At 34.2% G+C, this 17815-nt stretch overlaps 1 protein-coding gene and 1 non-coding gene across 4 annotated transcripts; one reads left to right on the top strand and one right to left on the bottom strand.

Annotated features, from left to right (window-relative positions):
- The first annotated feature begins 217 nt into the window (after positions 1-217).
- On the top strand, positions 218-6662 carry LOC129308678 (protein LONGIFOLIA 1). 3 transcript variants are annotated; one of them, XM_054949973.1, is made up of 6 exons: positions 218-499; positions 917-1369; positions 1914-1987; positions 2504-4615; positions 4734-4884; positions 5661-6662. In XM_054949973.1, exons 2-6 carry the CDS (start codon positions 1219-1221, stop codon positions 6482-6484), a joined length of 3312 nt encoding a protein of 1103 aa, XP_054805948.1. In that variant the 5' UTR covers positions 218-499; positions 917-1218; the 3' UTR covers positions 6485-6662. The 3 variants fall into 3 exon arrangements, with proteins under 3 accessions (XP_054805948.1, XP_054805946.1, XP_054805947.1); XM_054949971.1 differs by having other exon boundaries at positions 917-1375; XM_054949972.1 differs by having other exon boundaries at positions 878-1375.
- A 4009-nt stretch (positions 6663-10671) lies between these two features.
- LOC129310201 (small nucleolar RNA R71) lies at positions 10672-10777 on the bottom strand. The gene has a single exon (XR_008593039.1). It is a non-coding gene; the product is annotated as a small nucleolar RNA R71 (small nucleolar RNA).
- Between the last annotated feature and the right edge of the window lie 7038 nt (positions 10778-17815).

The following is a 17815-nucleotide window of genomic DNA, read 5'->3' as shown; positions in this document are numbered from 1 at the left end:
AATCAAAATAAGATGTGCATTAGAAAAAAATTCAAAAATTTTAATTTAAAATTAATTAAAGAAATGAAATTTTAAATGCAAGATTAGATTTCTACGAATTATATTAACGCCAACAAATGTAATTTTTGCATAAATTAGGACTTCCTAAAAACTGAATTTGGTCTTTAAATCCACTTACGCTCGCGCTTCACATCCTCTGTCTCTCTCTTCTGACAAGATCATATGCAGATGCAGACACATCCAGACCCACAAATACTCATCCCACATGGATTCGCGATACAGAGTACCCACACCCATATTTCTCACCCCCTTCCTCCTTCTCTTCTTCCCCAAAAAACAAAATTTTTAAAATTATTATTATTATAGACAAGCCAGCTCTCCCCAGATTGGCTACACATTTTGATTTTAATTATAATTCTTCCTTCCAATTGTTCTCGAGCCAGAACTCCCAGACAATTCTTCTTGGATCTGCAGACATTCGCTTACCTTCGCTGCATCGGTACTATTAACTTCGGTTTCGTTTCTCTCTGTTTTTTTTTTTTTTTTGGTTGTTGGCCCTCTCCTTCTTCATGTTTCTCTATGAGGTACTGGGTCCCCTCCCTTTTTTCTGGTGCCTTGCTTTATGGTTATTGTCATTTAAGGTATTGTCTGGTTTGTTTTGCGAAACCCATTAATGTTTCCTTCGAAGCTCAAACAGTGATGGGAATTGATTTAGCTTTCGGTGATACATTATTGTAATTACTGAGATTGGGTAAATTTTTTTGGGAGTGCTGAAAAGGGGAATGTTCAGTTGTCGTCGGAAAATTACTGCTAGCTTGGCAAATACACTGTTTGTTTGATTTGTTTTCCCCTTTGGTTTTGTTTTCACGGTGTTCAGAAATGAGGAATCAACTCCGTTTTCTTCTGGTTTTTCAAGGTTCAGAAACTGAGTCGTGGCCTCGACTTAAGATTTGAGGGCGAAGGAAGAGGAAGGGAGGTTCATTTATTCACCTTTAAGAACGCTGGATTTTATTTCTGGATGGCGGTGATCTCCAATGAGCTGTTCAAAATTACTTGTTCGGTTATGTGTTAATGGAGCCAGAATCCTATGTCGGAAGGGTCTTGCTGCGTTGTATGGGTAGACTTGACAGTAAATGATAAATCAATCCCTTACGAAGTGGGAGTAAATCTTTTGGTAGTTGAGAAAAAGGGGTTGAGTATATTTAAGAAGAGTTAGATATGGCCGCAAAGCTCCTGCATTCTTTAGCCGATGACAGCCCTGATTTACAGAAGCAGATAGGATGCATGACCGGGATTTTCCAGCTTTTTGATCGGCATCACATTCTTACTGCCCGACGAATTAACCAGAAGAGGCTTCCTCCTGCTAATTGTCCGAGTATGCCCTACTTAATTTAACTGTTTATTTTATATATTTATTTATTTATCCTTTATCAGTCCCTGACCGGTATGATTATCATTATAGCTGTGTTAACTTGCTCGTGGCACTGATTAATCGGCCCTTTTTTTGGATGTTGATTAATAGTTGATTTGGGACATTCAGGTTAACCTCTGATAGAATTTTGGTTGCATTTCCAAATTCGTTGTAAACAACAATTTTTTTACGGGCTTAGGTTTCTAGATCTTCGATCTCTTTCCTTTGTCTTCCTAACTTGGTTTTTCCTTGAAGTCTCTGAAATTTTCTTTGCTTTCAAGGAGAGGGCAACATGTAGGTACATTATGAAAGATTATTCTGCAATGATAATTTTTGAAGTTAATCTTGAGACTTTGGTGTGGAGAGGATGTGACCTTCTCCGTGAATTGATCAGCTTATAGCGTGTTTTTCCACCCTTATGTGCACCATTGGATTGGTTCTTGCTCTTATGCTTTCGACAAGTGTATGACTGTATTCACAACTAACGCTTCTTTAATAATAGGTGGAAACTCTGACTTTGGTGATGGCATCCTGGAAAATGATTCTAGTAAAGCAAGCCAGCGCCAAACAGCATCTGTATGTATTTTCCTCCCTCATCTTTGATAGATTGGCTATTGTTTTACAGTTCAACTAGATACATTTTCCTGTGCATTGTATACAGTTTGAGGAATAAGTAACTTGTGAATAGTGTGGATTGTTACAGATTTTATTATAAATAATTGAAAAAAATTGGACGTGTCTCTTAATTGAGGCGTGGACATTTTTTAAATTATTTGCATATGCTAAACCAGTGATTTATTACCGGCTCATGAATCAATTTGACTACTATCTATTTGGAATAGATGTAAATGTATGAGAACATTGAAAAAACAATATCTTCTTCAGATCGATCATCTTAGAGTATTCATTCATTAACTGCCTATGCACAGGAATCCACATTCTGTTTATCTTTTTGAATAAATTCAAAATCCAGAGACTTTCTTGTTCTGGAAGCATCTTTCATCTCGTTTTCAGCATGCTTCTTACTATCTGGAAAAAAGACGCGAGAATTAACTCTGAACTGAACCTAACAACTTGTAGAATTTATTGCAGGATGTGAGCTCAAACAAGGGAATTGGTGAGAAACAAAGGATATCCACAGAGTCATCAAGGGCCTCTTTCTCATCGTCATGTTCATCATCCTTGTCCTCGCTGGATTGCAGAGCTCAAGTGGAGGCTTCCTTTGATCGCATTATTTACCCTGAAACTCCTTCAAGGGAACCGATTATGAACCAAACAGCTGCCTCTCCCCATTTAGGACTGCAGTCCCTTGACCTGAGGGATGTGGTGAAGGATTCTATGTATAGGGAGGCCAGAGGACTATCAGTCAAGAAGGCTATAGCGGAAGAAGAAGCTGTCTTCAATGCTATGAAGCACAGGGACTCACCAAGACCACTTCAGCTTTCCAGATCTGTTGATGGATCTTGTGGAGTTGGAATTGATGGAAAGCAAAGTGTGCGTGCTGATGTAAAAGAATCTCTCAGAGTTCTTGCTAAACTTAGAGAAGCACCATGGAATTATGGTGAAGCTAGAGAAATTCCAAGATCATCAAGTGAAGTGAAAGACGGAGACTGGCATTTGATCTCAAAGGATGCTCCTCGGTTTTCTTATGATGGAAGAGAAATAGGTCGTTTATCTTTTGAATCAAGGGATACAATCAAAGGACCAGCAAAGCTAAAAGAGCTTCCTAGACTCTCACTGGACAGTAGGGAAGGTTCATGGTGCACTTATAGCTCTGATTCAAAGCCCAATCACCTATCAAGGGGCCTTGGCAGTGGCAAATCTGCATCAGATGACAAAATGTGTAGTTTACCACAGTCTGCAGCAACCCAGAGGCGGCCTCCTAGTGTTGTAGCAAAATTGATGGGCTTGGAAGCATTGCCTGATTCCCATTTGGTTGTTGATACTCCGTTCAGTTTGAGTGGTGATCTCTCAGGTCAGCATGATACACAGTCTCCAAAATTATCAAAAACTGGACTGATCAAGCCACTCAAAGTTCTTAATTCCCCGAAAAGCTCATTGAAAGACCCAACTTCACCACGACGGAAGAACCCTGATTTGGTTATGAAACCCATTTCAAGTTCGAGATTGCCAATTGAACCAGCACCTTGGAAGCAGCAGGATGGAAATCGGAGCTTGCAGAAATCAAGCATGAAGGCCCTGAAAGCTCCAGCAAGAACACCAGATTCATTTCCTTCTGTTTATAGTGATTTTGAGAGGAGATTGAAGGATCTTGAGTTCAAACAGTCTGGAAGAGACCTCCGAGCTCTCAAACAGATACTGGAAGCAATGCAGGCAAAGGGATTTTTAGAGACCAGAGAAGAAGAACAAGCTGTAGATGTTGGAGGTCAAAGAGACAATGGAACAAATTCTGTGAGTCTGATTCAGAGCTCTAGATCAGCAAGGCAGCAAAACCCCCATGGCAATAATTTTCTGTCTCCCTCAAGGAGGGTAGCAGACTCTGCAAGGGCTTGTGAATCTCCAATTGTGGTCATGAAACCAGCAAGGCTTATTGAGAAAACTGGAATTTCTACTTCCTCAGTAATTCCTGTTGGTGGACTTTCTGGTTTCCATAAAGTTGACAGTGTTGCAAATGAAGATAAGAAAAGAATTTCACCTTCCAGTCGAACATCTAAAGGTCACTCTTCTAAAAACAGTCGCAGGGATACTACTGCCAGCTCCTATGATGGGAAGGCTGGTTGTAGCAAGACCCTAAAACCCACACAATCTCAACCTACGTCTCAACAATTTTCAAAAGAAAATAGCTCAAGTTCAATTAACTCAGGATCTCTGAGCCCAAGAATGCAACAGAAGAAGCAAGAGGTTGAGAGGCGATCTTGTCCCCAAACTCCACCATCAGATCCTAATAAAGCGAGAAGGAAATACAGTAAACATGCAAGAGATTCAGGCTCTCCAGGTGGAAAACTGAGACCGAAATCCCCTTACTTACAGCATAGTGACAACCCACTGGGTCTGATAAGAAATGAAACAAGAACATCAAGTTGCCAAAAGGATGAAGTGTTTGTGGAATCTGACAGTATCACTGCGTCACCCTTGAATATGGATATGGAAATCAGCAGTAGTATACAATCTTCTCAAAATAATGGTAGCCAGAGCCCTTCCATGAAAACTACGACGCAGTCAATTTCAGGATCAATGCAGGAGGTAACTTCATCATTCTTTTTATTCAAGCTTTATGATTGAAATTATGGTGACAAATAGTAATTTACTACTAAATCTTCCAATTATCAGAACATGTATATTTTTCATTTTTTATTTTCAGAAATCAATTCCAAGGTTGGATGAAGATGAGTCAGCTGCTGATATTGCAATAAATTCCCAAGAACATCCAAGCCCTGTATCGGTCCTTGATGGCTCCGTATACAGAGATGATGAACCTTCTCCTGTGAGGCAGATCGCTGATACTCCCAAAGGTATGGTTTCTGTCCTTGAATCAAGTCTGAAGAGATGGGAAATTATGAGCCAGACCACCTGATCAAAAAAGCTGATAAAGTACAGTGAAACTGTAGGATCGATTCTTGTTATTTGAAAATCAGATTGTTATCATGATGGGTTAAAATTTTAAATATTAAGAATGCTTAACCTCTTTGTTATTAATCGTTGACTGAAGGAATGAATTGAGAATCTTCTTTATGAGGGATTCAACAAATTGAGACTACTAGTTAACTATTCTTGTATGGGCACTTAGACAACAAGATAATATATGAATGTCAGTTTTGGTACATGTAAATATGGTATTACTTGAAAATGTGCTGTCTGGCTTCTGTTTTTTAGCCAGATTTAAGTCACATACAAAGTGCATATATGTGCGAATACAAATGTAGGATGTAGTATACTTAAGACGTTTTGTGTGGCTACTCTTTTTAAACCAGTTTTAAGCCACTAGCAAAGTGCATATATGTCAAGAATTTGTTGATGGCTATAATGTTGACCACTGGGAACATTCTTTTCATGTTCGCTTGTGGAAATAACTCAAGTTGTGATGGGCATGACAGTAATGTGCTTTAGCCTTTGTCCATTTTTTCCTGCTTAGCCTGCACTTAAAAAAAAAAAAACAAAAAACAGAGAAATTATCTAAAGAAATGTCAAAAGAAAGAAATTTTAATTTAATCGTTACCTATGATAGTCTAGAAATGTTATGATGATTTGTTCTGTCTACCCTGTTTCGTTGTAATATTAAATGCTACAGCTGATGGTGCCCAAGAGTATAAAGGAAATGAGAATGAAGATTGGTGGACTCCTGTGGATAAATTAGTTTACAGTGCAGGATCTGGAGAGATCGATCGCAAGAAACTGCAGAGCATAGATCACCTTGTTCAGAAACTTAGACGGGTGAATTCCAGTCATGATGAATCTAGAATTGACTACATTGCTTCCCTCTGTGAAAATACAAATCCTGACCAAAGATACATCTCTGAAATACTGTTAGCTTCAGGCCTCCTGCTGAGAGACCTGAGCTCTGAGCTGCTGACATTTCAACTTCACCCTTCAGGTCATCCCATTAACCCTGAGTTATTTTCCGTGTTAGAGCAAACCAAGGCAAGTAGTTTTGTTCCAAAAGAAGAATGTGGAACAGGAAAAGTTGTTTGCTTGGAGCTAAATGCAGAGAAATTTCACAGGAAACTCATATTTGATGCTGTTAATGAGATTCTTGGTTTGAAGTTAGCTTTAGTCAGCTCTTCTCCCGAACCTTGGGTGAAGCCTAGCAGGCTTACCAAGAAAACCCTCAGTGCACAAAAGCTTCTTAAAGAGCTCTGCTTTGAGATAGAAAAAATGCAATTCAGGAAGCCTGAAAGCACTCTAGAAGATGAAGAACATGGTCTCAGAAGTATACTCTGGGAAGATGTGATGCATGGCTCAGAGATCTGGTTAGATTTCCATGATGAAATATCTGGGGTTGTGTTGGATGTTGAAAGATTGATATTCAAGGACCTAGTTGATGAGATTGTGATTGGTGAAGCAGCTGGCCTGCTAATCAAGTCTAGTAGGCGCAGGAAGTTGTTTGGCATGTAGTTTGTTCAGTTTATCTGCTCATCTCAGTTCTACCATTTTCATGTCATGCACAATTTTCTTGTTTTTTTCTCTAAGGTGTAAAAGCTTGCAGATTATAGATGCGATGATTTCTGCTAAGGTGTAACAAGACTTACCATGAATTTACAGCATAAATATTATCAAGATTCAAAATGTGAAATTCCTTTCTGATGTTTCTCTTTCGATCACCAGCCAAACCTTTTTTATCCTTTGGTCTGGATGATGTTTGACCATGCATCCACTGATCTATTGCCATGAAGTGCTACAGATGATCCCCCATCTCAAATGAAGCTAGAGAGAGCAAATAGCAAACTATATAGAAATTATCTCAAGGAAGAAAATGAAGATTCGCAAACTAATTTCATGATAATTTCTGAATTCCGATACATTCCTTCTCTTATAGGAAGTTTGCAGGAACAAAATGTTGGTCTCCATGTCGCGTCAAACTTAGTTTGTTTCATCATGTTGATTTAATTATTCAGGTAATCTATGCCCAATTATCACTTTCTCTGATAAGTTTGTACAAATCTGAGTCTGGCATATTTAGGAAATATAATTGGCTTCAGATTCGAATCATGATGGATAACTTATCAGTTGGTTTTATTGGAATCCAGTCAGAAGGCATAGTTGTGAAGATATGGCTGCAGAATTTACTTTGTTGCAGACATGCGAACATAACACTAGGACCATTTACCCTCATTGCGGATGTTGCAAGACTCGTTTTTGTCTTCTGAACTGAAAAATATGGAGGTTGCAAGAATTGTTTTAAGTTCAAGCCAACGAGTGGACATGTCAAGAAATGCAGATGCTGGATCATTTCGGCCAAGTGGCCTCGGTTTCTAACAGTGTATAATTTTCACGAAACTCCTTACAAATTAGTGAAATTCAATTCAGGGGAGAAATCCAGGCCCAAAAAAATCAGGGTAAAGAGGCAAGACTTCTTTAATTTAGTATTTAACTTCTTGGCATATTGGAGATTTATTGAAGGATGATATAAACAATTATTTTCAATGAAACCGAAAGAATGAGTTTAACGCCATTAAATATAATTGAATGTTCCCTGTAATTTTTTTTTTTAATTTACTAAGATGGAGCTCAACAGTCAAAATTCATCAAACAATCACAAATTTTACGATCACATCAACTGAAAAGCCTACCTGGACGGCCCAAATAAGGCAAACGTGGCCGGTGACCCAGCCCAAGCAAAGTAAGCATTTACGTAGTTTGATCAAACTCGTAGGCCCAAAGCAAAGGGTTGAAAATTGATTGACGTGTGGCATTGGGAATTGGGAGGAACATTTTTTGATTTCTTTTAAAATAATAAAATGTATAATTTTGAATTATATTTATTTATTTATTTACTTAAAATTACAAATACTAATTATATTCATGACGTTATTTCTTTGGTTCTGGTTTTTCATCAATCTCATTATGTTCTGCATTAGAACCAACGACTGTCAACATTTTTACCAAAGGACCAGCATACTAAAAATTAGATTAAAGGGACCAAACCGTAAGTAATTGGCCGTGATAAGTTTAGGGAGAATCGCACCTAAGGTCCCAGAACTAAGAGAATCGCAACGAAGGCTCAATAGGATCTGAATTGATTCTGTAGACCCAAGACTCCATATGCAGTTAATTTTGTTATGAAATAATGGAATTGCCCTTGGTCTAAATTGATTCAACTCTTATCAGTCACCACTCTCTTCCTCCATTCCTTGCTTGTGGAGATCTTGGCGCCGCCACTGCGGATTGTGGTCATCCAGTCATCCTTTACCGTACAAACCTTCGCTCTTCTCCCTGCCTCTATTCCTCATACCCATTCTCACTTCTTTCTCCATTCCTAAGTCATCTTTCTCCACCCGTTGCCATGCGTGTTTAAATTCCAGCCATTGATTTTATAAGTAGCCTTTTCAAGAAAGAGTACAGGTTTAGCTCGGCATATACCTCTCTGTTGGGATATATATACCACAGCGTCTATTATCATTTTATTGAAAATGAACACACGCTTTGACTTCAATTGAGGGTCCTTCGCCCCTTTCTCTTCACTCATTTTGATCTAGTGTTTTGCATTACTGGTGGTGATGCTGGGGCTTCGTATGACTCACTAAATATCTGGATCCCCAACGAGCACGACAAGGTATAGTCTTTTGCTTATAAATATCTAAGCTTGTGGGCTTGTCAATATGCATCCCTTTCTCTCTTAAGACAATGTGAGATGGATTTTTTGCCAAAAAATGCATTGTAATGGTGTTAAATATCGGAATTATAGATGTGATTTGGTTATTAATATAATCTGACTTGATTGCTAAACTCAAAGTTGACAGTGAATATTTTGGAATTGATTATTTGTTGTGAAATCATGATAATTTATTTGTTCATATTGAATGTTCACACATGAATTGGCGAGTGATAAGTGCATATTTTATAATTAAATAGGTATAAATTTTAGTTTGAATTTGATTATATTTATTAAGATTTTATATCTATTTAATTGATATTTATATATTTTTTCCTCATCACTTAATTATAAGATAAAAAAGAATTTTAATACAAAATCCACTCATATCTTTTATTTTTATATTTTGTAGAGAAAAAGAATAAACCAAATAGAAGGAAAAGAGAAATATATATATATATATATATATTAGAGTCTCACATCGACAAAGAACAAAAGAAGGAGCCTCTACTTTAACTATAAATACTCCCTCCATCAAGAGGAAAGGCGTCCAATCACTTATCTGAGCACCTCAAGAATTCTTTCTGAGATATTTAGAGCTTGTAGAAGCATTTTGAAGGCTGAAAGCGAGATCATTGAGGAGTTTCACAAATTATAATTATTTCTTTTCTACTCCTTAATATTCTCTGTGATCATTTTTCATGATTGGAGATTTTAGAATGGTTTTATTTGATTTTATTATGTGTTTCTAAATTACCCAGTTGGGATAAGGATGTAGCCTAATTGGGGAGCTAGTTTTCTATTTTCTTTGTTTTGACTCTTTGCATTTATATTTATGAATATTTTTGCTTTTTTCCAATTATATTTATTTCTCTTGTTCTTTATATTGATTTAATGACTGGCCACCATTTAATCAAATCTATGGGTAATCTTAATGGACAAAGAAGTGAAGAGAGAACCTAAATCTAGAGAAATAAACATAAATAACTAGGTTATGAATAGTTCTAAAAATTTATGGTGACTTAAGCTATAGCTTCACAGTTTAATTAGTTGCTTGGGTATCGTGGGAATGAATTCAACACTAATTAAAAAGGGACTAATAATTTGAGAGAATATTATGACACTTTAGGAATAGTTATCACTATAATTGATTCGAGTCAACTCAAGGGGTAGAAACTAGCAACCTATAGGGTGAATTCTAAACCCCAACGCTTCAAGTGATTGCATTTTTATCATCATTATTTTCTTAATTTATTTTTATTCCTTATATTTTTATCAAATTTATCCATTTTATCTATTTTTCTTAAACTATTAATTATTTAAATTAGTAAAAGTGTAACTTTCCTGTGGGTTTGACACCTAGAATACTCCGGGTAATTTATTACTGTGATCTCATACACTTACAAGAGCGATCAAGTTTTGGCGCCGTTGTCGGGGAAGTCACAAATTTACTAACTATTTTATTTTTAGTTCATTTTAATTTTAAATTTTAATTTTATTTATTTTTTTATGCAACTAAGAAGTTTTGGTGATTTAAATTTGATTCTTATTAATTTAGAAATTGAATGGTTTTACAGGAAAATAGATCTTAAAGAAGAAGAAAGATGGGTGACGAAACTATTCCAGAGTCATCCATTACATTTAGAGATATTCAACGCCTATTCATCACATCTAATCTGTCATGCATCCAATTAAGTACGAGAGCGCGTAATTATGAATTTAAGAATATTTACTTAAATGCACTACCTAATTTCAACAAGCACCGAACTGAAGATGCCTTGAATTTTATATGAGAATTTTATGCGGCAATTGATACACTACCGTTAAATAATCTATCGGAATGATGATTTAAAGCTGCATTGCTTTCTGTATTGTTTAAAAGGAGAAGCTCGTCAATGGCTTTTACGATTACCAGAAGCTTCCATAAGCTCTTAGACAGAGATGTATGAGCAATTTAATTTGAAATATTATTCTCCTCAGAAGACTTCAGAATTAAGGGATAAAATTCACTTCTTCACAAAGCAAAATAGTGAATTGTTCTATGAGGCATGGGAACGTTATAATCTCCTCATAAACCAATGTCCCTATCACTAATTTCCACACATACTCTTGATGGATTTTTTTATGATGGGCTTAATGTTGAATGCCAATCAAAAGTTAATAATGCAGCTCGAGGTGATCCAAGTAGTATGACAGCTGAAGAAAGGGAGGAGATTTATAAAATGCTAGCAGCAAATTCAAGGTAGAAGGCATTTCGAGGAAGGAGGGCGATAGTTAATGAAGTTTTTACATTAGATGTCTCACATGAACTACGGGATTTAACAAAGAGTTTAAATTTATTATTAAAAATTTTTATTTTGTTAATTTCCTTTCTTCTACTAATAATTCTCTTCATACAGGTTGTGACGGTGATTATGTGGAAGAGGCTACTTATATAGGAGCTAGTAATGATCGAGTTAATTTAAGGAATGACCCATATTCTGACACATACAACCCTGGATGGAGAAATCATCTAAATTTCTCTTAGAAGAATTCCTCTACTCAGGGGCCACAAGCACAGCCAGGCTTTCAACAACAAAGAAACACAATTGAAGATCATACAATGAAGTTAGAGGAAGCTTTAGCTCAAATGACCACTTACCAAGTGAATAGCATGAAGAGCATTAATCAAGAGATTGACCAACGAAAACAAACAACTACTTCAACTCAAGCTTTTATGGAGAATATAAAATCTCAAATGGGTAATTCTTTGAGGAATATAGAGACTCAAATAAGCAATTTGGCTAGCTTAGTTACTGGAAAGAGTCAAAGTAAACTTCCAAGCAATACCGAAGTCAATCCACGAGAGCAAGTTATGGTAGTCACCATACAGAATGGTAAGGAATCCCAAGAAAGTCGATAATGATAGGAGCCAAAAGTGGACATTCTCCCTTGAAAGCCAAACCTTATATGCCCCCCATTCCATACCCCGAGTACCTTCCAAAAAAATATCCAAATTTAGGCTTTCAAAACTTCTTTGAGATGTTCAAAAAAATTCAAATTAATATTCCCTTTATAGAGGCATTGGCAAAGATACCTACTTATACCAAATACATCAAGGAGCTGGTTTCAAACAAGAAAAAGTTAGAAGAATATGCCATGGTTACACTTACAGAGGAGTGTAGTGCGATTCTACAAAAAAAAGATACAACCTAAATTGACAAATTCAGGGAGTTTCACTATTTCTTGTGATATTGATTGTAATATTATTGAAAATTGTTTATATAATTTGGGTGCTAATGTTAACTTAATGCCTTATTCTCTATGCAAGAAACTTGTATAATAGATATCAAGCCAATCAATGTGACTCTTCAACTTACAGATAGATCACTCAAAAATCCATATGGTATAGTTGAGGATGTCATAGTAAAAGTCGGTAAAATTTATATTCTTGTAGACTTTATTATTTTAGACATTGAAGATAATTGGAGTGTCTCACTTATATTAGGAAGATCATTTTTAGCCACTGGAGGTGCCTTAATTAATGTGCTTAAGGGAGAATTAATATTCAAAATAGGTGAGGAAAAAGAGATATTTAAATTTACTAAGGCTACTAACCTCCTTATTCTTAAAAAATGTTTATGTAGTATACAGGTGACACAGGAAGAGGAGAAACACCTAAAAGACCATCCCTTACATACTTTAGAAATAAAGAGGAGGAAATTAGCAATGGAGAAGGGAGAGAGCTACAAAGGCAACCTAAAGATCTACTCACTAGTCCTCACAAAAGCACTAGCACTCATATATTGAAATCAAATTGGAAAGTCCTTTGCTCATTAACAAGAACCCTCTCCAAGGGAAAGATGAATATTAGTTGGGATAAGGTGTTTTCTGATTTAGAAGGACAAGGATTTCTACCATATTCAGAAGGAATCTCTTGATTTTTACAGCAGTGTCTAGCTATAGACATTAAATGTAGCGCTTATTAGGAGGCAATCCAATTTTTTTTTTCCTTTTCTTTGTAATTTTAATTTTTTTAATTTCTTTTTACCATCTGTTGTCCCCATAAAATTTATTTTGATCATTAAAACCCCTTCTAAGATGAATTGCAGGATTACAATGTTTAAAAGGGAGCTTTTTAAAGGTTATCAAAGTCATATCAAAACAAATTAAATCAGGGGAGTTTCAGCTCCTTTATCTTTTTTCTTTTTTGCAAACATTGAGGAAAATGTAAAATTTAAGTGTCAGGGAGGGAATATTATGATAATTTTATATTGCTTATGCTGTTATAATTTCCTTAGCAATTTACATGCTATAATTGGCCTTAATTTTAAAAATTTTTAAATTTTTTTTAAAATTTTTTTGCTCTTTTGTACTATTTTATTTAGCTATATAACTACTGAGGGCAACTATGTATTTGAGAAAGAATTTAAACTGTTAATATCTTATAGGAGTTTATCAAAAATATACTTAATGTATTAATCATCTGTCCTAATTATTTATGTATATGCCTAGAAAGCTAACACCTTGCAAAGTAGTTAAAAAGGAGAATGATCTTACAAATAAAAAGAGAAAAAAATTGCCAAGTACCCACTTTGATGATGCCAACTAGGCCTAGTAACCGAGGACTTTCATAACTAATGTTAGCCTTCACATTAAACAGCTTAGTAAGTATCAAGAGTGTGCCAATAAAGTTCCTGAAGTCTGAGTAACCGGGCCCTTGTATCACCAATATAAGGGTTCACGCCAAAAGGATCTAAGAAGTATTTAAGAAGAAAGGCAATTCATGAATAGTTAAGGATGGTGACCCCATTGCACTAACTCAAAAAAAGAAACAGGTAAGGTCTAAGGGTATAGACAAATTTATTTTATAGATAAGTACTCAATCATAATTTAATTCACTCCCTGTGGTGGTACTAGTATAATTATTAGCTTTCTCTCTTACATTAAAGCTCTGTAGGTTGGTTATACAGTTAAGTTTTAATAGTACTTTGAGTAAAGTTCCTGTATTTGATATACTTATTTAAGAAATAAGGCTAAATGCAGAAGTATTTGCTTGAGGAGAAGCAACAAGCTAAGTGTAGGGTAATTTGATAAGTCCATATTTTATAATTAAATAGGTATAGATTTTAGTTTGAATTTGATTATATTTATTAAGATTTTATATCTATTTAATTAATATTTATATTTTTTTCTCATTACTTAATTATAAGATGAAAAGAAATTTTAATATAAAATTCACTTATATCTTTTTATCTTTATATTTTGCAGAGAAAAGAATAAACCAAATAGAAGGAAAAGAGAAATATATATATATATATATATTAGAGTCCCACATCAACAAAGAACAAGAGAAGAAGCCTCTACTTTAACTATAAATACTCCCTCTATCAAGAGGAAAGACGTCCAATCACTTATTTGAGTACCTCAAGAATTCTCTCTGAGATATTTAGAGCTTGTAGAAGCATTTTGAAGGCTGAAAGTGAGATCATTGAGGAGTTTCACAAATTATAATTATTTTTTTCTATTCCTTAATTTTCTCTGTGATCATTTTTTATGATTGGAGATTTTAAAATGGTTTTATTTGATTTTAGTATGTGTTTCTAAATTACCCAGTTGGGATGAGGATGTAGCCCAATTGGGGAGCTAGTTTTCTATTTCCTTTGTTTTGACTCTTTGCATTTATATTTATAAATATTTTTTCTTTTTTCCAATTATATTTATTTCTCTTGTTCTTTATATTAATTTAATGAGTGGCCACCATTTAATCAAATCTATGAGTAATCTTGATGGACAAAGAAGTGAAGAGAGAACTTAGATCTAGAGAAATAAATATGAATAACTAGGTTATGAATAGTTCTAAAAATTTATGGTGACTTAAGCTATAGCTTCACAGTTTAATTAGTTGCTTGGGTATCGTGGGAATGAATTCAACACTAATTAAAAGGGACTAATAATTGAGAGAATATTATGACACTTTAGGAATAGTTATCACTATAATTGATTCGAGTTAACTCAAGGAGTATAAACTAGTAACCTATAAGGTGAATTCTAAACCCCAACGCTTCAAGTGATTGCGTTTTTATCATCATTATTTTTTTGATTTATTTTATTCCTTATATTTTTATCAATTTATCCATTTTATCTATTTTTCTTAAACTATTAATATTTAAATTAGTAAAAGTGTAAGTTTCCTATGGGTTCGATACCTAGAATACTCTGGATAATTTATTAATGTGATCTCATACACTTATGAGAGCGATAAGGAAGGGTGATTTCACAATAAATAATCAACCCCAACATATCCACTTTCAAATGAGAGTTTAGCAAATAAGTTTGATTACACCAGCAAACAAGTCATATTATACCAACAATTAAATCAAAAACAATTTTAATTTTAACACTATTACAATGCATTTTCTATGACAAAAAATTTATCTTATATTGTCTGGATAGAGAAAGAGATGCATATTGACAAGTCCATATTCTAATATTTATACGTAAAAGTTTATATATTTACAAGCATTAACACAACTTCATAATCATCCTAATTCCATTCACATTTACATCTTGAATAAAGACTTTCAGTTCCTTAAAAGATATTGAATTATCAAAAAACGAATAATTACTTGTCAATATTTGAACCTTTAATTGTAAAAATATGCACTTTCCTTGTCACTTAAAAATCTTAACTTGTGAATATATGAGCTTGCGAATTCTGAACCTTAACATATAAATTTCCTAAAAAATACACCACAATATTTGCACAAAAAAAAGGGATTGCATTAGTGAACATGGTGGTTTTTTAGTAAGTACGGTGTGTTTGCACTTATTATTATATTGTGGTGTATTTTTTATAAGTTATTCAGATGAAATGTATAATAAAATGTCTATAAATAATCAAAGTTCAATTATTTTCAATGCAATATTCATTTATTAGGTTTGATTGCCAATTAATTTCAATGCAATATTCATTTATTATGCTCATTTGGTTTTGACATCATCTCTGTTGTATAAGTGACAAGTAAATGTTTTGATTTTTATAACTAGAGATTTAGATATTGACAAGTAAAAGTTCTCAGTACGACTATCATGTCCAACATATTCTAGACAAAATTTCATCAATTTATAAATTTACAACCACAATTCAAATTTTTACGACACTATATGTACCTTATAATTTTTACATCACAAACTCCATTTCATATTTAAAAATACTCTCATACACTAACAATATATTCCACTCAGAATTTAAAATAAGTGTGGAAGCTTAGAGTGGAAGAAAAAAACCAAAACATGCATAAAATATCAAAACAGTGAATTGTGCAGAAAACTTCATGTACCTCATAGCATACCTATAGGTAGGCTACGGCATGTTGCCTTTTTATCATATGCTACAGCGCATTGTACGAGTTTGACAGCACTTTATTGTCAAATTAATAGCATAGGGGGCAAACTTCTAACCCGTTCCAATTTTCCATCCAAGGTCCAATTAAGGTGATTTTGGTGTTTATAGAGAGCTTTTTCCTAACTCTAGCTAATGGCACAAGTTTCACAACAAAATTCATTTTCTATCAAAATTGGATACCCATTACTAATTTCACTCATTTTTCATAATAACTCACAACTAGAGTGTCCAAACTTATACATATGTGCTAAAAGCCTACACCAACCTTTAAATCACATTCAATAGACTATTGTGGACTTGTGCTACACACCACACTCATTTAAATACACACATATAATAAATTCAACCTTCAACCCCTAAATTTATAAAACACAAGGAGGAGAAAATTTTACACAAAATCATCAATATTCATCCATAACCATCAAAATATATTTTTTCTCACTTGCACAAGTATTTTAGCTCTATGCCAGTTTTACAATCACATCTTACTAACTCAAGACACAAAATACACATGATTTCTACAACAATAATGCTAGTAGTTAAAAATAATGGAATGAATCCTAGTTGATAAATTAACCATTCACACATGATCAAAACAAAAAGGCTTGCAAGAAGGATTTACACTAAAATTCTAAGCCTCAGAATATTTCCCCCATCCAAGTCCAATGAACTAGGCTCTGAAAATATTGAAGAATGAGGGGTGAGTATAACTACTTAGTAACCAAGGTCCACCTATTTTATATAATTACATATCAATTAAAATGAATGCAAATGGCAATAAACTCAGTTATCACTTAAACATATAGCAAATAGAGCCTCAACCATAATAATAACAATCATGTGACTGGGCATGCAACATATATTATTGATATATCACAAATACACATTTAAGGTTGCAAAAATAATAATCATGCTCCCTCAACATGCCAGACCATAATAATTACAACCATATAATCAAAACTAAATGTATGATCAATGCTAATCTTATACCCTTCTGTTACTTTCGACATGAAATCAGTGACTATCAGTGACTATATTCATAATTCGGACTAACTCAATTTTTACTTGTGAGGAGCTATCGGGCCAAGATTAACTTACTTACTTGTATATCACGATTTTCCCAAATACTAACAACTATGGGGTTTCGTATCCCTAATCTAGCTTTTTTATAAACCAAAAAAATTAATTAGGTTTAAGTCCCTCAAATGACAAGTAAGACAGTCCCAAATCAACTATAAGATAATGTCTTCCTCCTGATTCCAATAGTCAATACCTAGGCAAGCTTTTAATTCTAATGGTAAGCCTCCAATACCATGTGGATTTACCAATCTACTCCTTTTTCTAGGAAAATTCTCACTAATGATTAGGCTATGCATATATTACACATTATACAATTCAACCATGTTCTCTCCATTATACAACACATAGCAAATATCATTCATCATTTCTATAAAAGCATGTTCTCAAAACATCAACATTAATCGTAATTGTACAAACATGCATATCATTTCTCCACACTCATATACATTCACATCACAATACAACATATTGTAACATTTGCATCAATGGGTTATTAAATAGCCAAATGAATTTTCAAATGGTTTAAGTTAATAAATAAACAAGTAACATACAATTATACAAACAAGATTTTTCTCCAGTTATTTCAAATCTTTGAAAGGTAAAAGGTTTACCCCTCAAAACACAAGCTTCCAAAGGTTCCAAATTAGCTTGAGTGGTGTCGGAATTA

Source organism: Prosopis cineraria, unplaced genomic scaffold (assembly GCF_029017545.1).
Source record: "Prosopis cineraria cultivar Desert tree isolate PC_DT_omini unplaced genomic scaffold, ASM2901754v1 PC4, whole genome shotgun sequence".
NCBI lineage: Eukaryota > Viridiplantae > Streptophyta > Magnoliopsida > Fabales > Fabaceae > Prosopis > Prosopis cineraria.
The sequence above is the reverse complement of the archived record's forward strand: the minus strand, read 5'-3'. Positions and strand labels throughout refer to the sequence as shown.

What these genes read in the sequence shown, in the direction of transcription:
- LOC129308678 (XM_054949971.1), top strand. Translation starts at nt 1,219, where the DNA reads ATGGCCGCAAAGCTCCTGCATTCTTTAGCCGATGACAGCCCTGATTTA. An exon ending in TCCTCCTGCTAATTGTCCGA is followed by an intron (nt 1,376 to 1,913) that starts GTATGCCCTACT and finishes CTTTAATAATAG; the next exon opens with GTGGAAACTCTGACTTTGGT. An exon ending in TTTCAGGATCAATGCAGGAG is followed by an intron (nt 4,616 to 4,733) that starts GTAACTTCATCA and finishes TTTTATTTTCAG; the next exon opens with AAATCAATTCCAAGGTTGGA.